The 24,179-nt window shown below is 43.3% G+C and overlaps 11 protein-coding genes across 11 annotated transcripts; 6 read left to right on the forward strand and 5 right to left on the reverse strand.

Moving 5' to 3' along the window:
* Positions 1-86: 86 nt before the first annotated feature.
* Positions 87-3,516, reverse strand: EAF01_005347 (uncharacterized protein; the record flags this gene model as incomplete). Its single annotated transcript, XM_038913602.1, has 9 exons — positions 87-662; positions 730-971; positions 1,078-1,380; positions 1,438-1,511; positions 1,560-1,685; positions 1,743-2,758; positions 2,915-3,052; positions 3,099-3,368; positions 3,428-3,516. 6 exons carry the CDS (start codon positions 3,514-3,516, stop codon positions 1,465-1,467), a joined length of 1,686 nt encoding a protein of 561 aa, XP_038771688.1. The 3' UTR covers positions 87-662; positions 730-971; positions 1,078-1,380; positions 1,438-1,464.
* A 2,628-nt stretch (positions 3,517-6,144) lies between these two features.
* On the forward strand, positions 6,145-8,653 carry EAF01_005348 (uncharacterized protein; the record flags this gene model as incomplete). The annotated part of the gene is made up of 8 exons (XM_038913603.1): positions 6,145-6,211; positions 6,303-6,678; positions 6,737-6,808; positions 6,857-6,980; positions 7,031-7,201; positions 7,249-7,515; positions 7,563-7,680; positions 7,728-8,653. The coding sequence occupies 8 exons, from the start codon at positions 6,145-6,147 to the stop codon at positions 8,651-8,653; spliced, it is 2,121 nt and encodes a 706-aa protein (XP_038771689.1).
* Positions 8,654-8,709: 56 nt separating this feature from the next.
* Positions 8,710-9,688, reverse strand: EAF01_005349 (uncharacterized protein). The gene is made up of 3 exons (XM_038913604.1): positions 9,397-9,688; positions 9,295-9,343; positions 8,710-9,166 (listed from the first exon to the last, which is right to left on the reverse strand). Exons 1-3 carry the CDS (start codon positions 9,451-9,453, stop codon positions 8,952-8,954), a joined length of 321 nt encoding a protein of 106 aa, XP_038771690.1. The 5' UTR covers positions 9,454-9,688; the 3' UTR covers positions 8,710-8,951.
* Positions 9,689-9,954: 266 nt separating this feature from the next.
* EAF01_005350 (uncharacterized protein) lies at positions 9,955-10,592 on the forward strand (the record flags this gene model as incomplete). Its single annotated transcript, XM_038913605.1, has 2 exons — positions 9,955-10,086; positions 10,143-10,592. The coding sequence occupies 2 exons, from the start codon at positions 9,955-9,957 to the stop codon at positions 10,590-10,592; spliced, it is 582 nt and encodes a 193-aa protein (XP_038771691.1).
* Positions 10,593-11,176: 584 nt separating this feature from the next.
* Positions 11,177-11,524, forward strand: EAF01_005351 (uncharacterized protein; the record flags this gene model as incomplete). The annotated part of the gene is made up of 1 exon (XM_038913606.1): positions 11,177-11,524. One exon carries the CDS (start codon positions 11,177-11,179, stop codon positions 11,522-11,524), a length of 348 nt encoding a protein of 115 aa, XP_038771692.1.
* Positions 11,525-11,848: 324 nt separating this feature from the next.
* On the reverse strand, positions 11,849-14,124 carry EAF01_005352 (uncharacterized protein). The gene is made up of 2 exons (XM_038913607.1): positions 13,759-14,124; positions 11,849-13,700 (listed from the first exon to the last, which is right to left on the reverse strand). Exons 1-2 carry the CDS (start codon positions 13,974-13,976, stop codon positions 12,146-12,148), a joined length of 1,773 nt encoding a protein of 590 aa, XP_038771693.1. The 5' UTR covers positions 13,977-14,124; the 3' UTR covers positions 11,849-12,145.
* A 237-nt stretch (positions 14,125-14,361) lies between these two features.
* On the forward strand, positions 14,362-16,014 carry EAF01_005353 (uncharacterized protein; the record flags this gene model as incomplete). The annotated part of the gene is made up of 7 exons (XM_038913608.1): positions 14,362-14,475; positions 14,526-14,672; positions 14,724-14,868; positions 14,927-15,142; positions 15,195-15,760; positions 15,807-15,944; positions 15,991-16,014. 7 exons carry the CDS (start codon positions 14,362-14,364, stop codon positions 16,012-16,014), a joined length of 1,350 nt encoding a protein of 449 aa, XP_038771694.1.
* A 208-nt stretch (positions 16,015-16,222) lies between these two features.
* On the reverse strand, positions 16,223-17,311 carry EAF01_005354 (uncharacterized protein; the record flags this gene model as incomplete). Its single annotated transcript, XM_038913609.1, has 1 exon — positions 16,223-17,311. The coding sequence occupies one exon, from the start codon at positions 17,309-17,311 to the stop codon at positions 16,223-16,225; it is 1,089 nt and encodes a 362-aa protein (XP_038771695.1).
* Positions 17,312-17,680: 369 nt separating this feature from the next.
* EAF01_005355 (uncharacterized protein) lies at positions 17,681-19,272 on the forward strand (the record flags this gene model as incomplete). The annotated part of the gene is made up of 3 exons (XM_038913610.1): positions 17,681-17,691; positions 18,209-18,320; positions 18,516-19,272. 3 exons carry the CDS (start codon positions 17,681-17,683, stop codon positions 19,140-19,142), a joined length of 750 nt encoding a protein of 249 aa, XP_038771696.1. The 3' UTR covers positions 19,143-19,272.
* A 2-nt stretch (positions 19,273-19,274) lies between these two features.
* EAF01_005356 (uncharacterized protein) lies at positions 19,275-20,629 on the reverse strand. The gene is made up of 2 exons (XM_038913611.1): positions 20,245-20,629; positions 19,275-20,172 (listed from the first exon to the last, which is right to left on the reverse strand). Exons 1-2 carry the CDS (start codon positions 20,566-20,568, stop codon positions 19,714-19,716), a joined length of 783 nt encoding a protein of 260 aa, XP_038771697.1. The 5' UTR covers positions 20,569-20,629; the 3' UTR covers positions 19,275-19,713.
* A 734-nt stretch (positions 20,630-21,363) lies between these two features.
* Positions 21,364-22,519, forward strand: EAF01_005357 (uncharacterized protein; the record flags this gene model as incomplete). Its single annotated transcript, XM_038913612.1, has 2 exons — positions 21,364-21,759; positions 21,812-22,519. 2 exons carry the CDS (start codon positions 21,364-21,366, stop codon positions 22,517-22,519), a joined length of 1,104 nt encoding a protein of 367 aa, XP_038771698.1.
* Between the last annotated feature and the right edge of the window lie 1,660 nt (positions 22,520-24,179).

A 24,179-nucleotide genomic window follows, 5' to 3' on the forward strand; every position in this document is an offset into this window, starting at 1 on the left:
CCCAAGAAGAGCTCTCAGCGACATTTAATCCTCTTAAAGGCAACATGCGTCAAAACCTCCTCAAAGAATCAATTACTCACATGGCTTACAGTTTGAATTCTTGGGTATACCAAACATCGAACCACAATAACATGGGGGCGGCGAGGGTCTCAAAATAAAATATGCAGCCCCACTAAGAAAGAAATGTTGTGACTGGCCGATAGTGAGAAATGACGCGAAGAAATTTTTCTCGAAATGCGATCCACTATATATCTTTAAAATGGGATTCCATGTATGAGATGATGCATACAAATGTTCACATAAGCATTGAGCTTGAAGAGAAGCTGGAGCTATAACCTGAATTGACGATCTGCGGCGCAGAATTAATCTCAGTGCCGCAACATTTGTACATGGATGTTATGTATTTCCAGAAGCATTGCGGGTGACAAGCCGGAATGCCCTCGCCCGACATGTAACCATACATTGAGCCTTGAGACCAGTTGGTATAGCAAGTCATCATCATAATCACTGGAATTTTACGCCACATCCAAGATCCAGAAGAGAAGGTGAGACCGTAGAATGTCGGTCCACAAAGTCTATGTCGCATCTTATGCACCTGCTCAAATCAAGAAGGCTCTTTGTTAAGGTATCGTAGCCGTCAGGCAGCAGTAGATACGATGGAGCTTGTGTAACAATTAACTTTTGCTGATCAAGTACATCAAGGTCTGACTAACGTGGTATCACACATACCTTTTTTCGGCAGGTCGTATACCTAGAAAGAGTGTGATCAACCACAGCACTTTCTTGAGCGGCTTTAGTGGAGATCTCATGCAGACGTGGCGTTCTGAACGTGTTACACAGGTTCTAAAATCTTGTGCGACGTTTCGATGTCCCCGTTCATGCAGTCTAATTTCAGATCGAAAGATTGCAAACACTAGTGCTACGTGACCTAGAATTTTGGGCGTCGATGTTGGAGAGTCCTTGGATTGTAACTTCACTGATCTACCATGATTAATATTAGAATACCAAGCGCGGAGAGTGTCTGGACTTTGAATATCCTATGCCTCGAGTTTAAAGATCAAGCATTATTGTGCTTACCGTAATGTTATCCCCGTCCTCAGTGTAGTACGAACCCAGCCGAGTAACAGTTTTGCTTTGATCGCTAAGGAATAGTTCCATGACTTATCCAAGCTCTCGCCTATCACCCATGTGTATGACACGCTCCAAATCTGCAGCAGGTCCATGCTAGTGTCATCCTTTTAATGCCCAATGTGTCGGATATGATATTTTGAGGATTATGCGTAATACAAACACGGAGCTATAATTGTTATTCTTGTTATCTTTGACTTGATGGGAAAAAGTCGGAGAAATTAAACCCTCGTCACTATGAGAGGAGAGTCTCTATGGCACCCTCAGTGGACTTTCCAGTAGGAATGAATGAAGTCAATGTTTAAATACCCTTGTCCTGTAGGCTAGTCCGTTTACCTAAGCGTCCTTCCAAACGTCGCGGTACTTTGCCCATTCCTCAAAACCTGAAAAGTCAGTCGCTTTCCAGGCATGTGAATAAAAGTGACACTCACCTAGTTGTTTTAGTTCGTCTACATCATTTACTACGCCGTCATAAAACATTCTCCTCATACCTTGCTGGTATAGTTTTTTGATACAAGCATCAAGTAATTCCTGGCCTAGTGGCTCGTTTCTCTGCGCTTCGGACCATTTAGTATCAAAAGATTTATTATAGTGAAGCAATTTAGATCACTTACGAGAAACACATATGCATGTTACACCACCAACATCATGGCCAATTCGCCCTGCCCATGGTAAATTAGAAGATACGGAACTGCCACAGAATGGGGTGTATGTGAGCGCCGTTGCAATGATCTGATCTCCCTCCAGACATATGATAATGTCTTTCACGTTGGGTCCGTTCATTAGAGCAAAGTATTGATCGAACCATCCCATATTACCCTGTTTAATAGATGCTTCCTCGACCAAACGAAGCACCTCAACCATATCATCTTGTACACTTTGCCGATACTTAAATTTTTCTTGTCGTTGATTTTGCTGATATTTCCACTTGGTGAATTCAAGAATCAGATCGTACACACGTTGTCCCTGACCTCTTAACTCCTTGTTGAGTGTCCAGCCTCTTCTGTGGAACCACTCATCATTCGCAGTCAATTCTGCGGACGAAGAAAGGGGTGGCCCGTACAGCAGCCTTGGAAAGATGCTCCCCAGGTGAAGACGAATAACGCCTCGTGTGCCTCTGAACTGTGCAATAGCATGATTATGAAGACTAAGACCAATGCCCTGTTGTCGATACGTCTTTCCTACGACAATGATCGCCAGTGCTGCGATGAGTCTTTCACCTTCTTGATCAACGTATGAAAGATATGTAGCACAGAAACCTAAAACTTCGCTAGTTCTTGGGTCCCGCACTACATAATGCCTTGCATAACCTGGGCGACGAAGTAGAGACGCGAAAGCTTCAACGTCAATGGAGAACCGGACATCAAAATTGTCACTCCAGAGCTTGAGAACACTCAGTACATCTCTAGATTCATTCCATTGGTCAACGGCCCAAAGCTTGGGTCGAGCTACCTCCATCATACCGGACGCAGAACTAGTTATCCCTATGATAGGACTGGGTTCCCGCTCCCCAAAGATCACTGCAGCTGCGGCTTCCATATCTTCTGGTGTATATCCGGACGTTAAGATGACTGTAGGGAACGGAATCGAATCTTGCTTATTTACCTGATCACTGCATACCATGATGAGGCTAAAATGTGCCCAGAAATTAGTAGTTGTTCAAAAGGAAGACTTCCAAGGGGATTGAGAATTGACAGTATTTGGAAATACGTAGGAAATATTAAGAAACCCTTCAATCAAAGTATAACTTCCAGGAAAATGACATAATATACTAGATTAAGCATACCAAGGCTTGTGATCGCTGACTGCAAAGAGGACTTCTGCGATCTCGAACTGATGCTGATGTTCGGGATGATCCACGAAACAAAGTATAATGACATGGCTTCTTTTTATGAAACCTAAATGAGTTGAAGTAATACCGTTTCTATGTTGGTTAGTATGGACCTTGCTAAATCGGATATTCCAGTCACCTTCGTGTATAGGGGATATGCCGGATTTTGGCGTGTCTCTTCGCCAGAGCCCGTCCCAAACACTCAAAAGGATCACTGGTGTCTGTGATGTCTTGACCGATCGGCACTACAGTTGGAGTTAGAAGTACCAGGACGTCTGATTCGCGAAGCGATCGTATTTTCGACAAGAAATCCGCAGAATCTCTCAATATCGTAGCTGAGGTATTTCTATCATCTGATTGATCTTCTGATATATCTGATGAGGCAGAGATAAAATCTTCGTCGGTGTCGCTATATACAGTTAGATTGCCCACTGCAACTATGTTGTAAACAGAAGTGAAGGCGTATACATTGATTCTGTAATATTTCCTGATGCCGCAAGTGAGGACGACATAGCGTAGCTGAGACCTGTTTTGAAATCAACATTTTGGCCTTTCATCAGCGTTTCACAACTACCTCAAGTTTCCAAGATTGTGACAGCCAAAGCTAGAGAAGAAGATATAGGAAGGCATGTACCGACAGCTTGGTTGCTCAGCGTTTCTATGGCTGGTTTGATGACATCCCTAATCTTCGGTTATTTCCTTGTAAGGTGATAACATAGCATTTAAATTGTTCAAAGATCAAGCAATAGACGAAAGTCCACTTTTACACAAGTACACAAATACACCGTTCCCTTTGACTCTGACCGAATTAGATTGCCGCCAATGCGAAAAGAGTGTGGGTTCCATACCCTGCCGCCTGCTAAGAAGGGATAAACTAGTCGATCGAGCCTAGAAACGAGATATCATAGGATGAAGACGAATTGGTGTGACCCCCCCCCTCCATAAACCTTGCAGGCGGCGCACGAACCGGGTCATCCGCGTGCTGGGCTGAAGAGCAAAACCACACTATAAATGAAAGGTTGATTCATTGGGAGGTCCAAAAAGAGATCTTTTGTTACTAATGAGGCATTACGCGGTGCATCTGCTAATACTATGGAAGCTTTGGAACGACTGTCAACATTTACCAATTTGTTTGGCAGAGGGAATAGTAGCCGCAACCACAAGAATTAATGCGATGCACCAAAACTACTCTCGTAGAGCAAATGTTAACAATAATTCGAAGATGTTGTAAATGATTCAGTAACCAGAATCTATTGAAAGACTCCAAAATTCTTCTCCTGTAATTCAGGCCATATTTCTGCCGGCTGTTGAACTGCCGAAGAACATTTAAGTTGTTCTCCGTCTTGTATTCCGCAGGTATCAAAAATCTCGGCAACTTAGAGTCAGGGCATGCTTAGTGTGTGATCAGGGCTAGTGCCTGCATTGCATGTCAAGTAGGGTAAACTAAGACCAGGAAGGTCAGCCAATTTTGTACATTCATTCAATCTTTCCATCCTAGCTTCTAGCTGGAACATGAAGATGTATGCTAAGACGATAATTCGATGCTTAGTCGAACGCCATGTTCTCGCCCAAATCGACGATTGACTGAATTTCATAAAATGGTTTGCATACCCAAAGCAGAGACATAGCCAAGCCTGACAAGACAAAGAGTTTTTCATGGGCTATGTATAGATCTGGCGTCTATACATCACATGTTCTAGCAGAATGCCTTACAATGCGGGAATTCAAGAACAACAAACGAGGTCTGGGGCCACACCACCAGCGCAGCAAGTCGACGCTCAGGAGCCCTTCTGCTCACGAGTAGAAATTCGCAATGCATCTGCATTAAAAAAAGAAGTGCTCTGGAGTTGAGTAGCTCCCATCTGCTTCTCGCGGGCATTCCGAAGGAGTAGACTTGTAGAACACCAACACATGCTTGTCATTCACCACCCCCCTTGCACCAGAACGGGGTCGCAGATTTCAAACGATCGACTGCCAAAGAGTACATTCATCTGCTGGCACGCATTTCATGCGTGGCTTCGTCAATTCTGTTCACTCGAATGACAGCAGGGGTTGTTCTTCTTGACCATACCCATATAAAGCCTTCTTGAGTATGCGGTGCAAATTTCCTAGCAAAGAAAATTGACTTCACAATCGGTGCAATGTAATAGCAACATTATACATCGAGAGCTTAAAGCCCGAAGACTGTATGTGTATGGCAGAGAAGTCTCGTCCAGTATCAAAAGATGTCGTATGAATTGTAATCATAGCTAGATTGGGATAAGATTTGCCTGGATGTGCAGGCTCAACGGCCTAACTACCAATGACGTTGGCGTCTTTGAGGTAGAACGGAGGAAAGATCTCTAATTATCTAATGTGGAAGATCTTTTGGAATGTTGATATTCATAAATATCGGTGAAAGAAGCGTAGGTTGCGAATGAGTGAGAATTTCGAGGTTGAGGCGGTCACTGAGGAACGCGAAAGGAGTCGTCAGGGATATGCCATCTATTGGGTTTTGCGCATATTTTATGGTTACACAGGAACCAAGACGAAACGATGCGGACGATTTTGAATATACCTAGATACTGTAGGTGGTTGGATCTATCGATTTGGATTTTTTCTATTGCTCCAGATGATCGAAATATGTATATGTAGAAATATTTGGAATGCCTGCATAGCCAATACCCAATGCGAGGTACCAAGTATCCATCTACATACATATACATCGAGTAATGCTAATCCTTTATTTACGTACTACTTTCCTTTCCAGCTTTCTTATTTGCATAAATACAATCTCCCAAATTGATGATGATGATGTAGAATAGTAAATTATATGCTATAAATATAGGAATATTCTGTGTATAATAAACACTCGAGGAGAAGTATTGATTGTCGACATCTAGTTTGATTCGTAACGTTCTTAATTAGCTAAACATCATTGATAAAAGAGGATATCAATAAGTATACAAAACAGTGAATTGAATGTATAATGCATATATATCTATATAGATAAATTTGAAAGGATCTTGGTGAATTCTTTCGGAGAAGAAACCATGGAATCCATAGCAATGTAAGTAAGTCGGGTAATATTCATCCCTTCTTTGATTCCCTTCCAAGAAGCAAGAACATCAAAAATATACACACAAAACTTTACGAACAACCATAAGACTATACCTAAATTGTGTCAACTCAGATATTGACAAGCTATGGAGAGTCCTTCTGGGATCGAATACAATGTTGATGTTGATGATATTCTTGATGATTTGCAGAACGGTAAGATCCAAACGCGTCTTACGCGACCACAAACATTACCTACCAAAGATTTATTTATGATAGCGAAGATCAATACTGACAATCAATATAGCATCACGTATTCCTGCCAAGCAACGGTCGGTAAAGGTTTCAATCCACGTGGATAGACTATGCTCGAGAGCGTATGAAGAAGGGTTATCTAATGCGTCGCTGGAAAAGCTTGTTGACATCCTCACTCTGCCCAACGAGCTCGATCAAGGGAGTGTTGGGAATCTGATCAAGCATCTTTATCCAGCGAGCAAAGTTCCAGATGCAGTAATCATCAAATTAGTGGGAGCCCTGGGTCATGGAAAAGCCAAACCCTCTTACGCAGCTCAGGCCGCATTGTTGAAATGGATAGTCCTGGTCTATGATGCTTTGGAGAATCCAAAGATTTTGTCACAACTTTATGCTGTACTGTTTAATTTACTTGATACTATTGCCCTCAGGTACTGTCTACCCATACCTAGATTGCTAGACTATGGCAACGCAGCTAACATTCGCAAGGTCACAGCTGTGTCACGTGTTGTCCCTTATCACTCGTCGAAAACACGTTCGACCATTTAGGATACAGGCATTGTATGTTAGAGCAAGATATTGTACAAGGCTCTGCTAATTTTCCTTCAGAATGCAATGGACAAGAAAAGCGGGTCACGACCCAGCTCTGGTAGGACTTATGAGGGTATACAAAGATTACTATCCCGAGGTCATCGTAGGTGATGTGACTTCGGGGAAGGCTTCAGTGTTTACGGTAAGTTCTCACCAAATTTTAATTCATAACGCATGTTTTGATATTATTAGCATCCAAATCGTGAGTGGAGGGAAAGGCTCGGCAGGATCCAAGAACATCATCTTCAGAGAATAGAGGACAAGCTTGTCTCAACTCATCAAAAGTTCCGTGTATCCCGAAAGACCACCAAAGAGAGAAAGCACGGGTTTTTACCTGAAGTATATACATCGTATACCCAAGATGTAAGTGCTCGTTTCAAAGCTTCCGATCAGTTCTAACCAGTTACAAGACTTCAATCACACTAGAGGAAGTAGGAGATGTCAATGAGTTTGTTCAAAAGCTTGAGAAGATTGAGCTCCCAAACCAATTAGTGGCTAGTATTCATGACCCGTTGCTTCAGAAGTTGCTGCATCTCAGGTCTTCGGAGACTACGCTGCAACGCATAGACTATTGGCTTCTGGCTTTTTTCGAAGATCATTTAGAGAATGGTCGATCCTCCGAGACTCAGATAGCAGATATGCTCGAACTTATACTCCAATACACTAGATACACAAAGGTTGGTCGGATTACAAGATGTTGCTTCGATCTGCTAACAAATATTAGATATTGCCTTCGGCATGCTTCTCATATCTAGAATCCTTGCTACCTTGTTGGAACGGTATCACAAACCGTGATGTGATCTTAGATTTGTTAAGCTATACTCCCATTGGTTTCTTTAACGGTATGCCACAAATCATACAACATTTTTCAATACTAACTAAGCAGTAGACCTCTACGAAAAAATATTCACCCTAGTTGAAGATGCAGTCATAGATGGTACTCATGAGTCGCAGCTTGCTCTCCTCAAGTTCTACAAAGCTTTGCTCAGCCAGTGGCATCTCAGCATACTCTCGGAGACTTTACCTTCAAAAAACTATGGTACAGATCTAGCCGCGCTGGTAAACCACGCCAATCAGCTGGCCCTTGCAATACTAGAACAGTCTTCAAGCGTTTCCACTCACTCAAACATTCTTGATTTTTACGAAGCGAGTGCATTCTTAATATCTCACCCAGCTATAACATCCAAAGTCCGGATAGCTATCCCCCCGCCTCAACTTGTTTACACACTCTTCTTCAGCTCCAACTTATCGATCATCTCCCGCATTTGCAACATCTTGGCCCTCTACAAGAAATCTCTCGAGATGGCCATGGCTTCACGCACGGGTTCGACTGTACTTGGAAATCAGTCATATCCCAAGGAATATGTCAATCGTTTCAATGGTTTTCTAATGGATATCTGCAATTGTTTGTGGAGATCACGGGCTTTCCTCACATCAGATGTGAATGCACTTGGCTGTTTACTCCCAGAACAGACGATGGCAGCCTCGGCTTTGTACGTTCGCAGTCTAGAAAACCCCCTTTCACTCAACCCCCTATTCAGTATCTCGTACTCGCCAGCAACATGTCATCTTGCCATTACATATGTGAGGGATTTAGAGGACCAAGCTGAAGATAAAATTGATGTAAGACACGCTGGGCCAGTAACACAAATTTCTTTGAAGAAGCTTCAAGATGACGGTGGGTTGTCTGTATCGTGGCAAGACTATAGATTGGGTGTCTTGAGATATCTGGAGGGCAAAGGTTTCCCTGGGGTTGGAGAATTGATGTACAACACTATGAAGCATCTCATGGCAGCTAGACAAAATTCCGCATAGTACCCGCCAAGAAGAATGTAATACACGTTTTACAATGACCTCATAAAGCACCAGCATGAAGACAGATATAGCAGCTTCCCGAACAAAATATCTATTCAAGTTCCATGCCCACCTCGTGAATAAGTATTACAACAGTGCTAGGTGTATGTCCATCTACTCTATCCCATCGCAACCATTAACTCCCGTATGAAAACAAATAAATTCAGTCGTCACTGCCGTGTTTTTTCATTTCTCACATCCCATCGTTGATATTGGTACACGGCCCCCGGTATATACGTTCTTGCATGAGAGTCCAAAATCATAATTCCTTCCCAACTCCAACCGCGGCAGCTTTTGCAATGGTTTCCTTGGCCACTACTTCTATCACCGGACTCGCAGATGTAAGGGCAGACTTGGCGGATTCATCTCCATTGTAGTAGAACCAGGCGCGGTTGGTAAGAAATGTAATGTGTTGTGGGAGATAAAGTGTCATGGCAATAATGACCATGCTAAAGAAGAGAAAGAGGAACGAATCTGCAGAACAAGATATTAGCCACACATGCATTTAAATTGAAGACTCGAGAAGAAGGTGGACAAATGCAACCAATGCAACCAATGGAGGAAGAATAAGAGGCTGCCGGCCGAGAGGTTACAAGACATACTAAATATAAATTTCTCTGTGGGTGTCAACATATACAATGAGAATGTGACCTGTTCGAATGTGTCAGAATCTATTCTGTTTGGATTTTGACGAGCCCAAATACCTCATATTGATATCTCTTCCTCTGCAGCCATCGAAATGTAGATGCGAACATAGACATCTTTACCCCTTATCGTTGTGAGATTTGTACAATTGACTCTGTTTCTCGTAGTTTGACCGCGTGCTTCTTCGAGTCTGATTGACAGTGAGAAGAGCTGAGATTTCTAAGTCTTGTTTAATTGATTAATTAGAGAAGGGGAGTTCAATTGTACACAAAGAAAATTACGATGTGAAGATGAATATGAGAGAAATTGAGGTTGAGGGAAGGGAAGAAGTGGAACGATGCAGCAATAATGGAAGTGGAACTTTTGGTTTTGAGTGCCCGCACGGAGTATAATATAATAAGTACCTGAATATCAAATTTCCGGGGTGACGATAAGCTCACTATATCACTATGCTAATCAATGCGATGGAATTACAATACAGGAAATAATTTACAACTACAACAATGTATTTTATGGCAATCAGTAGGTTGTCAACATGTACAATGCGGCGAGGATTACTTTCAATAGTTTCCAGAAGCACCGGCCTTGAAAATGTTACTGCTGTGAATTCAAACTCAATGATTAAACGCAGCATTTGCAATACAACGCCATTATGGAAGAAAAAGATGCCCGACCGGCCACCACCCATTGATGAAGCGGATTTTACTGAAGTATTTTTGCATGGCAGTGGGCCGGGAGGTCAGAAAATCGTAAGCACATCTGCCATTGAGTCTCAAGTCGGGAACTATAACTCACCACTCCATAGAATAAAACCTCTTCCGCAGTGCAGTTGAAACATATCCCAACAGGTATGGTTCTCAAAGTTCAAGCCACCCGTTCCCGTACACAGAATCGTAAAATAGCTCGACAAATGCTAGCAGAAAGGCTTGAGTTGTTGGAGAAAGGGAAGGAGAGCAGGGTTGCGATTGTAGGGGAGACCAAAAAGAAGAGGAAAAGCAGTGCTGTAAAGAAAAGTAAGAGAAAATATCGACTGCTGGCAGAAGAGAAAGCTATGAAAGCAGGTGAGGACAAGGCTGAGGAGGAGGAGGTCGAGGAGGAAGAAGTCGAGGAGGAAGAAGTCGAGGAGGAAGAAGTCGAGGAGGAAGAAGTCGAGGAGGAGGGATCTGAGGAGGTGAATCTTGAGGACGGCGGAAAACCCCTGGAAAATATGGAAATTCCAATACAAGAGTCACCAAGTAGAGGGAGTGGTCCTTGATGTTGAAAATATCCTTTCAGAATTGTTGTCTTCACCAACATCCAAGACGCTTTCTCGGGTGTTCGTGTAAACCGTTCTACTACCGATGGTGGACATGTTTATCCGCAAAAAATTGTTGCTATATCCGCTTTCCGCCCCCCTTTATGCATTGGAGGTAGTATATATCTACATTGGCTGCAGGTCTAGCACTCATCTCGATTGGATTCGGACCTTTAGCTCAATCCAGACATTCAACTCACCTTAGGCGTTCATTCATCGCTCAGTATAATACTTTCAATGCAGCTCATTCTTTACAGACACAATAATCATGATGACAAACTCAAGTCTTTACGAGATTAACTGCTCCACTCCTCGCCAGCCTCAATATTTCTACATTTTTGGGGTGGTTCCTCTAGCACTTATGCTACTCTCATTAATCTACTCTCCTCCAACTACTATTGCCTAGCTCTTGATTTCCGAGGCTGGGGCTCCTCTGCCCACAAGATCCAGATGCGTATCACATCACGGATCTCTCCAACGATATCTTCACTCTCATTGCCGAGCTTCTCCCACCAAATCACCCATTCATTCTGATCGGCCACTCAATGGGTGGAAAGGTTGCTATGCATCTCTCTTCTACCATGGAATCCATTCCTCCTCGAGAATCTTTTCCAAAACTCCAAGCCCTCATACTTCTTGCGCCTGCTCCTCCTACGCCTCTGATTCTTCCCGAGGAAATGACAAAGCAGCAGTTGACAGCCTATGATAGCATTGAAGCTGCTACTTTCGTCATTGCTCATGTTCAGTCCTCTTCACCTCTTTCTGAACATGTGGTTAGTAGTTTAGCTACGAATGCGCTAGCTGGCAACCAGGATGCGAAAGCAGCATGGCCGAAATATGGGATGCAAGAGAATACATTGAAAGAGGCGAGGAACATCGCTTTGCCGACGTAGGTGTTAGCTGGTGGGGATGATAGGGTTGAAACGGTAGAAAGAGTGAAGAAAACATTACGTGACCTGAGTGGGGTGGCAGAGGAAAGAAAGTCGTTGATAAGTCCTGGATGGAATTGGACACTTAATGATGTTGGAGGCTCCGGACATGCTGAGTCATGAGATTGGAAAATTTGTCGACGGAATTTTGCATGTGGTTGGTAAAATTCATAATTGGAGACAAATTTGCTGTTCGATATAGTGCTATGCTGTGATTTGTCAGGGGATGCAATGAATGAATGTTAGAAATTATTGTATAAATGCTATCGAATGAGATACAATTTAGCTTCAAACATCTAGTATCTGTTCATTAGAGACATTGCTGAAGAGAAAGCAGCTATTGTAAATGCTTCTCAAACGTTTCTGCTATCTATATAGACTATTATGAGAAAGATTATGCGATAGCCAGCAATAATCCGCATAAGCTTTGCGCCATTCCCAAATGAACCTTCCGTATTAGCAGCATGTTCTCTTGATTCTTTGTTGCAGTAAAGGCAAAACACCCAATTGGCGCCTTGGTGACATCCTACCAAACCCACTTGCCCCCAAACACCGTTCTTCGCATCTGTTGGTAATACATACAATCTAATCGGATGCAGAATCAAACTCCGATTCTGCCACCTCTCTCAGCAGTGCGAAGTCAAACTTTCCATCTACTTTCGCGATCATTCCCTCCCGGATGAGTTGTAACTCTAAGGGCGCGAGATCTTGGTCGGAATTCTGACTCATGACTGAAAGTACAAGACCTTGGTTTGTGTCCCGTAAAGTCGAAACATAGGCCAGTAAGCCATCGAGAGTGAAACTAGAGATCGCAGCGATAGATACATCCCGCAAATTATGTAATTTTGATAAATAAGGCAAGATCTCATCTCCAATACCATAACCTGAAAAGTGAAACTTTTCGAGAAGCGGCAGGCTTGTTGCGAGACGTTTGATTTCGTTACTACTGAAATATTCAAACGATTCCATGATGGTAAGTTCCTTGAGCTTAGTAAGTTGACATATGGATGTGAGAAGGTTATCAATATCATCTCTGACTCTAAATACCTCGTCCGAACCACCTCGGAGTTCAAGGACCTCGAGTTCAGTCTGGTGTGAGATCGCTCTATGAAATTCTGTATCATTGACAAGAGAAGGGCCAGTGACTACCAACCGTTGCAGTCGGATATCGTTTCGTAGACAAACCTGCTTTAAAATGGCTGGAGCACAAACAATTCTGTTTAGAACTAGATCTCGGAGCTTCTCGCAGCGCCCCAGCCATTCGATGACTTCAAGAAATACATCGTTCTCTGTAGCTTCCAAGTCCACAGTATGTTGACTATCCTCTAGATCGAGTGTCTCAAGCGCAGTACATCTTTGAAGAATGTTGAGATTCTTGATGGCTTCCGAATTGAGGCTCTGTAGCCTCAAGCTTTTCAGTGATTGGGAATGATGGTTTAAAGCGGTCAGAAAAGAAGGACCAATCCTGCAGTTAGACAAAACCTCTAGTGAAAGAAGACTGTTCTGTCCGAGGCCTTTTATGAATGATGCAGGATTGCGATCGGTATCATCTGAACACACGAATATACGGATCTCGTCAAAGTTGGGACAGCTTTTGGATATCACCGTCGCTACGTTCTCATTCAGTGATTTCCCGTCCCAAATCGTCATGGATTTCAGCCTTGATAAGCGTCCCGCCCATATTGGTAATGCAACTGATGTAATATCCCCTGAAAGATTCTCTAAAGCAACTGTTGTCTGATTTTCATCCGCGCGCTCGCTAACATATCTTGTGATAGATTCTCCTATCAGGTTGAGAATATTTGTAGTATTGAGTCGTACTTGAGGACCTCTCTTGGATCGTCTTCTGGGTGTCCCATCTACACTTAGAAACTCTGCCATCTCATCAGCAAAGAAGTTATCCATCGCAGCAATTCGGAAGGTGCTATCCTCGAGAAGATTCGAAAGATTGGTCAGATCGAGCGATCGTATGTATAGACAGTATGGATAGGCTGTAGTCCCTAGACTAGAGCGTACAATGGATTGCCATAATTTTGCCCACTTCGAAGCCGCGCTGTGTTTGGAATTGCGCTTTTGGATTTTTGACCACTCTGGAGCCTCCCCTTCACTGCTAATAATTCTCAAGTATTCATTATGTGTCCTTGAGGGATCAGCTAAGAGCTTGGTATTGGAAATGGACTTCTGGACAAGATACCTACCTATATAACCACTGCAACGCCGAGCCAACCAATTGTTTTCCGGAGATAGCACAATTGAAAAGAACTCCAAATTCTAGTTGAGTGGCTAACTCTTCGCAAATCTGAAGAAGTATGTCTCCTGGTAAGTTCATGCTCCTCTGCTCGTTAGGTGTAATGTGGCGTGCTGGACTAGAGATGGTATCTTTGGGGCTTTCCTCGATTTCGAGCTTCACAGACATTATATCGCAGCACTGAAGTGAACGGTGGCCAACTCCTCCGGGTAAACAGACGATGGTTAAATGTTAATTGATTTTGATTGTTATTAGTACCTTGAAATATGTTGACCTGGAAAATGATAGATAAGAGTTAAATGCTTGTAAAGTAAGTTTCTATTGTAGATGCTTATCCTCAAGCATTTGTGCTTGTGATGATGGATGGAGACGCGGGGCAAATCGCGTAATTAGGCAGGACGCGATAAATAGCACGTGATGTCGACTCTTGGGGAAGATCCAGTTCAATTAACATTACACTTTACTTCCAGTTTATACTAGATATCACAATAAAATCGGGAGGCAATTCACATTTACAATATCCTGCAGAAATTAAATTCGAGTGATACTCATCATGGCGATCCTAACTTTCACACTCAATCCAGATGCTTTAGGGAGATTTCATGATGCACTCGTTTGTCTTGGGAAATTCAGCGAAACAGTATCTATTGAAGCTACTCATAGTAGGGTAAGTCTAGATATTTAATTATTGTATATGATTGCTAATGTCATTTGCAGCTTATCTTGACGACGCTCAATTCAACAAAGTCCGCTTATGCTTCCTTTACATTGGTGGGAAATAAGTTCTTCTCTAAGTATCAATATACGCCACTGCGTAGTGGTCGCAAAACACCGGAAAAGTTTAGCTGCAAAATCTACAACAAAGTATGTCTTCATTTTGTGTAGTATAAAGATTTTTAGTTGATTGTTTGGTAGGCTCTACTCGCGGTTTTCAAGGGTCGCATCGGAGGTGATGCTTTCAAGGAAAAGGATACTGCCATAGAAAAGTGTGATGTTTCGATTGAGGATGGAGACAGGGTAGCAAAAAGTCGTTTTGTCGTAAAGATTCTATGCAGACATGGTAAATCAAGAACCACAACGATGAGACCTCTTTTTGCTAACCAACACACCACACTTAGGGGTCTTGAAGATTTACCGACTGAACTTTGAAGCTGTTCCTCCCCTGCATGCCTTATTTTCAAGTGAAGCAGCAAACAACAGCTGGTCGATCTCTTCCAAAACCCTGCGCGAGCTTGCCGAGCATTTTGGACCAGGCACTGAACAACTCGATATTTTCTCGGTTGATGGCCGCGTGAGTCTCACCAGCTTCACAGAAAAGATCATGTCCGGGAATGGCAAGTTTCACCTCGATCCCACAGATCGTTCAAATCACTGATTCTCCTGTAGAAGTATTGAAGCAGCCTTTGCGCACTACAATAGCCGTGGAAACTTTGGAGTTCGTCGAGTTCACTGTCGAAGAGCAGCTGCATATTGTCATCAGCGTCAAAGACTTTAAGTCAATCATCGCGCATGCCGGGATAACCAACACGAATATCAGAGCTCTATACTCCAACCCCTCTAGTCCAATGCAGCTTACCTATAGTGAGGGCGGAATGCAATGTGAATTTATCCTTATGACAACTGGTGAAGCGAGGGCGGCGTCGGCAACGCCAGCCACAAACGGAAGTCGAGCAGTTTCAAAGAAACCGGCTATAAGGCAGCCTCTAGAAGCCGCATCGAGTCTGAAAAGAACTAGATCAGGCTCCGAGATGGCTGCGCCGGTTGGTCCAAACCCGAGTCTACTTCGCGAAAACACAAGGAGAAAGGTTTCTAGACCTTCTCCACCGCCTCCACAGCCTAGCATCCAATCACAAGCGCTATTCATGCCGGCGAACGATGACGATCGTAGATGGGATCCTGTTGATTATGAGGATGAGGACAATGAAATGTTATTGTGGGATGTAACTGTGGACGTAAGTTTGGTCAAGATCTGCCGAGACTACCTCTAACACTTCACAGGAATCGTCAGCTGGTGACCCAAGCCGTAGATTGCACGGGACTCAAAATAAGAGTAATCCCGAAGACTCGGTTCAACCCAACGAAAAGTACATGACTGTGCCGACACAACGTGTGGCGCCAACTCAACGACTATCACAAGTAAGTGGCCCAATCTCACAGTCTGATAGTTTATTAACAGCATTAGCTTCGCGGTATATTTGACGAGTGATCTCTTAGATCGATTCTTATAAGAAGTGGCTTAGATGGGGTACAGATCGGAGTCAGGCCTAGGCATGATACGAAGACATATAGCGTGCGTTTCCATGCTCACATGTGAGTTACCAGGATACATTAGAATTTGGCGTCGAGATCAACAGGTCGAGAAGAACAAGCAGGTAGCTTGTTAAGATAATGATTTGCCCATCTTATTTCGGCTATCATGCATTTAGGCAGACCCAGCTAGTAGCGCAGCCAGTGCCAATATATGAGATATTTGCTCCCGGTGGCAAGTATCTAGAGGATGCCACCACATTCCAGGTGTCCTTCACATCTCCATTCTTCGTTTTTGGTCCGCAGTTCCCGTGCTCACCCCATCCCCATGCACATACTTCGCCTTCCACTGTGAGTGCTAGGCCATGCTCACTGCCAATCGCAATCTGACGCGCGGGCGGTAATTGTGGTGGGGCTAATTGCCCATGATCATTCCTTCCCCAGCACAAAAGAGCTTTGTTTTCTTGTAGAAGTAGGATACTTCCCCATGTACTGCCAACATCAGTCCAACCCATTATTTTCTCTGGTGCTGAAGATCTAATGTTCCATTTATCAGACCCTAAAATTTTATGTTGCCCACTCGAGGACTCCGCCAAAAGATATGTGAACTCCCTTCCGCAGACAGCTCTAACAACATTAAAATTAAGATCTTCAATCATGCGAGGAGCATGCACAATACCGACTGGTTCACCAATTTGTCCTTTTCGGCCACTTCCCCAACCATAAACGTCCCCATTACTTAGAACGGCCACCACATGACTGACAGAAGAGGCAAGGTCAACGACTTGCAAACCAGTGGGTGGAAAGTCCTCAATCATCTGAGGTTTGGATGATCGAAATAAAAATTCTCCCAGTCCCAGCTCCCCTTTATTTCCTGTCCCAAAAGAATATATCTTAGTCGCATGACCATCTTCATCTTGTTGGACAATTATCGATGCTTCCCAAGTTGCTGCACATAAAACTACCGGTGCTTCATTAATTTTCGGATCATCCGCGAGTTTCACACGTCGAAATCTCGAATGGGAAGAGTGCGAATCAGGAGTGAGCGCACAAGCTCCGTTGGATGAATCGCCCGAGCAATATAATTTACCTGAAGTCGACAAAATGAGAGTATGATTACCTCCAGCTCTGATTTGCTGCACTCCTTCGGGTATATCGTCGTGGAATAGAACTGGCTTTGGAACTGATACATCCTCCTTGTGGCCTATTCCAAGTTGTCCTGAGCCATTTGAACCAATGGCATATATCGTGGACATTATTGAATACTGAGTTTCTGGTGATGCAAAATACCTGGAAGTAATCTTGACTTTCTTAGACTAATTTAGACTAAATTTCCCAAATTTCAATACTCTAGAACAAGACCTGAGACTTTTCTTTACGTATTGTATAGATGATTTGGAGAATATAAGTAAAGAGTTTGATGCTGAAGTTCTCTGGCGCTCGTGAATCGAAACACCACGTGATATCCGCGTCAGCACGGTCACTGGAATTCGAAGCTAGCTCTACTAGCTCCATTTTAAGCGAGAAAACTTTCACACATCCAGATTTGCAATAAAGTTTTCGCGTTCAGGATTGTATTTTTTTCTCTTCGATACGACAACCTCGAAAACCGACAACCCGCCACGATGTCTGCCACGTAAGAATCTCCCCAAAAACTCCTTCGAAGAGTCAATCGATTGTGTTGGATTCAGATATGGTCGCGTTCCTCTCGAAAGCTGGAAACTGAAAATGGTTTCCAGCTCGAACTGTCCTAAGCTACTCCCTCGTTGATTCAGGTTCTTGGACTTGCACTTCGAGAGATGCAGTATGGGGTCTTGGGGCTGAAGATGAAAATCTTCTCCCTTAAAATAATTGCCGCACAAGGATGGAAATGCAATGGTATCTTCTAAGGACCATGAAAACATTCAATTATGCTGTGCATATTTCTTGGTTTTTTTGCCAAGGTTTTGTTGGATGAGAATATTTGTGAACTGAGTCCTGCGATTCTACCTTCGTGGGAAGAGGGGTCGTCGAGCCTGGTTCATTTTTCACCGATTAAAATCATTACAGTCGAGTTTGCCTTTTGCGAGAATGCTGCGCTATAGCTGCAATTCCCTCTCGGCGCTCTTCTCCATACATATGTATGCGGGACACAAGACTAATATTTGATATAGAACCACCCCAACTGCCCAGCAGGTTCTCATCCCTGAGACTCTCTTGAAGAAGCGCAAGAGTCAAGCCAAGGAGAGAGAGGCAAGAGCCGCTGAGACCGAGAAGGTCAAGAAGGTGTGTTACAACCCAACCCCAATACTACATGGCATGTGTTACTCTATATGATGCATAAACAACCATGTTTGCGACTAGACTTTACGTCGATGTTGTCCAAATTAACCATCTTTCGGGTCTGACAAAAGTTTAACACATGCCATTGGTTCTTATAAACTTTACATGATCTTGAGGCTAATCTATCTCGTCATATAGGCCAACAAGGAGAAGCGTGGTGTCATCTTCAAGCGTGCTGAGAAGTACGTTAAGGAGTACCGTGATGAGGAGCGTGAGAAGATCCGTCTTGCTCGTGTCGCCAAGCAATCTGGTTCTTTCTACATCCCAGCTGAGCCTAAGTTGGTCTTCGTTATCCGTATCAAGGGTATCAACAAGATCGCACCAAAGCCCCGCAAGATCCTCCAGCTCCTCCGTCTTCTTCAAATCAACAACGGTGTCTTCGTTCGCATGACCAAGGCTACCCTCGAGATGCTCAAGGTCGTCGAGCCATGGATCGCCTATGGTTACCCCAACCTCAAGACCGTTCGTGAGCTCGTCTACAAGCGTGGTTACGGAAAGGTCGATAAGCAACGCATTGCTCTTACCGACAACTCCATCATCGAGGCCAACCTCGGCAAGTACGGTATCGTCTGTATGGAAGATTTGATCCACGAGATCTTCACTGTTGGCCCCAACTTCAAGCAAGCTGCCAACTTCCTCTGGCCATTCAAGCTCAGCAACCCAACTGGTGGTTTCCGCCCAAGAAAGTTCAACCACTACGTTCTCGGTGGTGACCTCGGTAACCGTGAGGAGAAGATCAACGCTTTGGTCAGACAAATGAACTAAAGCAGGTGATGGGACTGGGGATATTTTTCTTTGGCTTAGCGTTTACTGGCATGTATGGCGTATAAGAAACCAAATGAATGATACACTTCTATGAATTAATTGATACCATTTTGATTTTATTGCAAAACAACTTGTACTGCGTACTGTCCCTGTGCTATTGTATTCTATGTGTACGTTATCACTATCACCACCACTCCTTGTAAATTGTAAATCATTGTTATCAAATTGGTTGCTCTTCATGTCTTCCAGCATTGATTTGACTACGTAGTACCTTTTGTCTCCGGTACCTCCCAGGTCCCTTCTTGCACAGAACAAAGCTTCCCATGCTTAGCTCATGTTGATACATGCCATATTTCTGAGATTTTACCAACGCATACAAGACTCTCCCGGAAGCAGTGGGTAAGACCATCTAAAAATGGAAGAATTCTTTTATGACATGCATGCCCTTGTGGTCGCTAATCTGTTGCTCAACACCGCGTGGTGTCAAACCATGCTATTCACGCCAAACCCAAACCCCAAATGGTATATCGTATCTAGTAACTTACAGTACACTTATCGATCCTCTTCAGACTCAAAACTTGATATCGAAGCTTGTTCCGCAACCACAACTGCTAGTCGCGGCCGGGTTGTCAACAATCTTGAACTCGGAACCGATTAACTTGACTTCGTAATCTATTCTGCTACCCTTCAAGGCATCGAGGCTGAACACGTCCATAACTACACTAGCGTGAGATTGGTCACTAATATAGCTGAATACTGTATCATCTTCGCGAAGATCCAACGTGGTCGGATTTTTTGATTTCGAGGGAGTCGATGATGTAGGCATATCATTTGGATCTGTGGATGAAGTATTTAGAGCAGGGGAGGATTCTTCTTGGATATCATCCTTCGAGAAGAGATCTCGGGATATATTGGCGGGAAGGTCGCACAGAGACATCACATATTGGAACCCGTGGCAACCCCCTGACTGGACTTCGACTCGAAGGGCAAGATTAGGGTTGTTTTCTTTCTTGCGGAGTTGTTGCAAACGCTGTAAGCAAGTTATTAGCATATTGTTCCATTGTAAATTAGGCACATAAAATAGGAAGGCAATGATACATACATCTGCAGCACGCGATGTGATTTCAATCTTCTGTTCTGTGCCATCTTCGTTCTTTTGTGGATTGAATGTGGTCATGGTAGCTTTTCGTGTCCTAGTGGTCGAGAAACATCTCAAGGAATTCTTTATTATCTCATTCTGCTTGAGGTCATATGCCGACTGCAAGGGAATACCCAAACGTGGAACAAGAAAATCCAAGACTGGACGCGGGGTGTTGTGGTGGAATGACCGGGTTGTTGTGGCGGTCTTTATAAATCCTTGAACTACTGATGTGGGACTTGTAGAGGTAAGTCCAGCACATCTGCGTGTAAGAGAATGGGTCGCCATGTTCAACTGGAACCAAAATCGGAGTATTGGCTTGAAGGTGGAAGACGGAAAAAGTTACAACGTTCGACAGTTCGTAGGTGCTAGGTAATGTAATTATCAAAAGTTACAAACATTGCTCAGCAATAGCGGTCAAGATGGGCAATATTTATTCGACCGCAGTTTTTCCGACAGAACTTATGAATAGACTTTAATTGATGACATAATTTGATAACATTTTGTGCCATCCAATGAACAGAACTGTATTCAATCTTTGGAAGTCTAACTAGACTTACTCCTATTCATATTCATATTCATATTCATGCTACGTGATGTGTGCCTCTTCCGAAGTATGAGGAGAAGGCTTTTGAAAAGCATTAAAAGCACTTTTCACCGAGAAAATTCTTGGCACTTTTTTGATCAAATTCTTCTTAGTCAGCAATTTAATCTGCTCTTTTGCTCTTCCTTTGGAAGAGGCCTGTGTTGTGTGTCAGCACGACGCACTTGTACCCTGATCTCCTCTCTCTTTCTGTTGTCGGCGACATCTATAAATAGTTAGGAGATAAAGCTCGGCCCATACTCGCATTCATCCTCCAACTTTCATGAATCCGAGATGCATACAGCTTGACATCAAATTGAGACTTATAATAAGTGACTGTGATGGTATGATGCTTCCGGCTATATATATCAGGTAAGACTCTACTCTAACATGTAAGTTATTCGTTCAGATCATTCATCCCTCAATTTTCTCTCCTTCCGTTGTTTCCATAAGATCGTGAGCTCTGCTACCCTTGCTCGAGCCTTACTACATTTCAAACAATGTCTCAATATCCAGCCCCCATTCAAATTGACAGCATTATGGTCGCCATCAATGCTGTTCAGGCCTCGAATGCGGCATTCAAAGCTAAAGGAACTCCTGGTATGGTTGCCGTGTTTGCGGGTGCAACATCAGGTATTGGTATGGGTACATTAAAAGCATTCATCAAGTACGCAAATGCTCCCAAGGCGTATATCATTGGACGATCGGAATCAGCTGCAGGGCATCTACTCAACGATCTGAGACTTTCAAATCCGTCAGCAACACTAAACTTCCTTGAAGGCGAGATTTCTTTAATCAGAGAAGTGGATAGACTTTGCGATGAGATTAAGAGGAAAGAAGAAAAGGTCGATATCGTATTCATGAGTGCAGGCTATTTGTCCTTCGATGGTCGAAATGTATATTTAGTCATAGCCACCTCTCTATCCACCATGTATTGATATTGTCCAGAATCATCTGAAGGGATTGACATCCCTCAATCCCTCCGTTACTATTCTCGTCTCCCGTTTCGCCTACAACTTGGTTCCCCTGCTGCAAACCTCCCCCAACCCCCGAGTTATTTCAATCTTAGCGGGGGGGGGGGGGGGGGGGGGGGGGCAAGAGAAATCGATTAATCTCGACGATCTCGAAGTAAAGCAAGATTTCACCATGATTAAAGCGGCTAGTAGTGGAACAACCCAAACAACTCTAGCTTTCGAAGAACTGGCGAAGTCGAAGTCATGCATAAGTTCCATTCACAAGTGTCCGGGATTTGTGGATACTGGGGCTCTTGGTAGATTGATGTCTTCTACAACGGGTTTTTATGCCATTCCATCAACTTTCTTTAGATGGGTGATGTTACCTTTTCTCAACTTATTTGCAATGAGTGTGGAGGAAGCGGGAGAAAGGGGATTATTTTTGGCAACTAGTGCGAGGTGTCCAACTACCGAATTAAGAGAGGGGGCTAGTTCGGGCGTAGAACTACCTGCGGGTGTAAAGACTGCAAGGAGTTCGGTGGTCGACGAAAATGGGAATTTGAATGGGGTTTACAGGCTCAAGGCAGATGATGAGAGTGCACCTGATGGTGACGTTTTTCCGAGTTACAGGAAGGTAAATGCAGGAGAGATCGTTTGGGAGAGCACAGTGCGTGTCTGGGAAAGAGCTTTGGAGAGGGCATGATGGCTCCAGGGAAAGGCTAGGTGAGTACGCATGGGTCCATAGATAATCCATCGTTTTGCTATAAGCAAACATTTGTCTGGATTGATCTTTTGTTAGTATGTCAATGAGCCTTTCATGAAGCTCGAATGAGCCCTGACGTATGATTTTCTGTTTTGGGTCCCCAATAAGTTGCATGTCGACCTGCTTTCATATGAGGAAGTAATAATATCGTGTTTAAAGAATACGCACATCATAGTAATACTAATATCTCTCAACATTCTACCTCAAATCTGACAATCGAAGGATTTCTTGCGCTCATATATAATATTCAATTTAATGACTGAAATGTTGCAAAGTACGAATCCCTTTAACTGACGCGGTTGAGATCAAAAAAATTCCTGCGAATCCGCACGAACCAAAATCACTTGATCGATGGTAATTTCGTTTGTTTATTCGACTTAAGCTGTAAGCGTAGATTACTGGCAAAAGCCATTAGCTATCTGGATGTAGTTCGCAGTAATGATACTATGTGCACAAACTAGACATTGAAGTACAAGTTTCACTTATCTCTATTGTCTTTACGATCGAAACCCAGCAAACCCTGTACTCGTTCAAAGGGAAAGATACAAAATAAATGTATGTCTTAGGGACTAGAGGATTCCAAACTAGCTGATGAGATGGGGAGAGTTGGATATATGTGAAACATCGAGAGGCAATTGGCAACCATTCAAATCCAAGAGCACTCTGTTGGACAATCAGTATATTCATATGATTTGAGTGTTCTTGTATTTCAAGTCGCTATTGAAGTAGACAATTGTCCTCACTGTGAAGACTGTTAATTTGAACCAAAATTTTACAATCACATTTTCATCTAGGTATTCGAGGTACAAAGCCATGTTAGAAACGTGATTGCGGATTCAAAACGCCTGAGTTACAGGGACTGCATGGTACTGAAAGTTAATATCCACGTTCTTCAAACATACTGGAGTGTTGCCATGTCTGGTATGTCCGGGACAAGTTCCACCCCCCCCCCCCATTAATCATGATCAATAATCGATACCGAAAATTGTCAAGATCAAAATAGCAAGATCAAAATATCCATAGCAAGTTTTCTTTATCTACATTACCCTCGAGGAACTAGTGTAATATGCAGCAGACACGAATCTGTAACCCCAGCCCCTAGTATTTTAATTTGATATTCTACTGTGCTGTAAAGACTTTGATATGATCAAGTGCTACAATCAACTCAAAAAACTGATAAATACATGCACAGTTTCTGCTTTCCGCATTGTGCAGCGTAGACAGTCCACACAAGTGCAGGTGCAAAAACCGTCTAGTTTTTTTTCTCCTCACCAGCGCATATTCGCCTTGCGAGATGATTTATTCCTTTGGCTCAGTGTTGCGTAATGCATGTGTCCTTTTGAATATTCTCCTATTTTCCTTTTATCCATAGGGTAGCGGCCAAGCTCTGTAGTACAGATTGCCCAGAACTCTTGGCGAAAGATGTTGTACGACTAGTGGTCAGCCTTGGACAATGCAAGTTTTGAATATGATGAGTCGGACGTAAAGATAACAGGCAATGGTCTAAATGGGGAGGTTGGAATTGGCTAGACTTTATTCAAAGCTTCATATGAAAGGTTCAAACCCACTTGGAAGCCCGTTCGCCATACTTGATGCACAT

Source organism: Botrytis porri, assembly GCF_014898465.1.
Source record: "Botrytis porri strain MUCL 3234 chromosome Unknown BPOR_006, whole genome shotgun sequence".
In the NCBI taxonomy this organism is placed as follows: domain Eukaryota; kingdom Fungi; phylum Ascomycota; class Leotiomycetes; order Helotiales; family Sclerotiniaceae; genus Botrytis; species Botrytis porri.

Coding starts and splice junctions, on each gene's coding strand:
- EAF01_005349 (XM_038913604.1), bottom strand. CDS start 9,453: ATGTCTATGTTCGCATCTACATTTCGATGGCTGCAGAGGAAGAGATAT. Junction 9,344..9,396: donor GGAAGAGATATCAATATGAG/GTATTTGGGCTC, acceptor ACATTCGAACAG/GTCACATTCTCATTGTATAT. Junction 9,167..9,294: donor CACAGAGAAATTTATATTTA/GTATGTCTTGTA, acceptor CTTGTTCTGCAG/ATTCGTTCCTCTTTCTCTTC.
- EAF01_005356 (XM_038913611.1), bottom strand. CDS start 20,568: ATGGCGACCCATTCTCTTACACGCAGATGTGCTGGACTTACCTCTACA. Junction 20,173..20,244: donor TCACATCGCGTGCTGCAGAT/GTATGTATCATT, acceptor ACTTGCTTACAG/CGTTTGCAACAACTCCGCAA.
- EAF01_005352 (XM_038913607.1), bottom strand. CDS start 13,976: ATGTCTGTGAAGCTCGAAATCGAGGAAAGCCCCAAAGATACCATCTCT. Junction 13,701..13,758: donor GCGTTGCAGTGGTTATATAG/GTAGGTATCTTG, acceptor TGATCCCTCAAG/GACACATAATGAATACTTGA.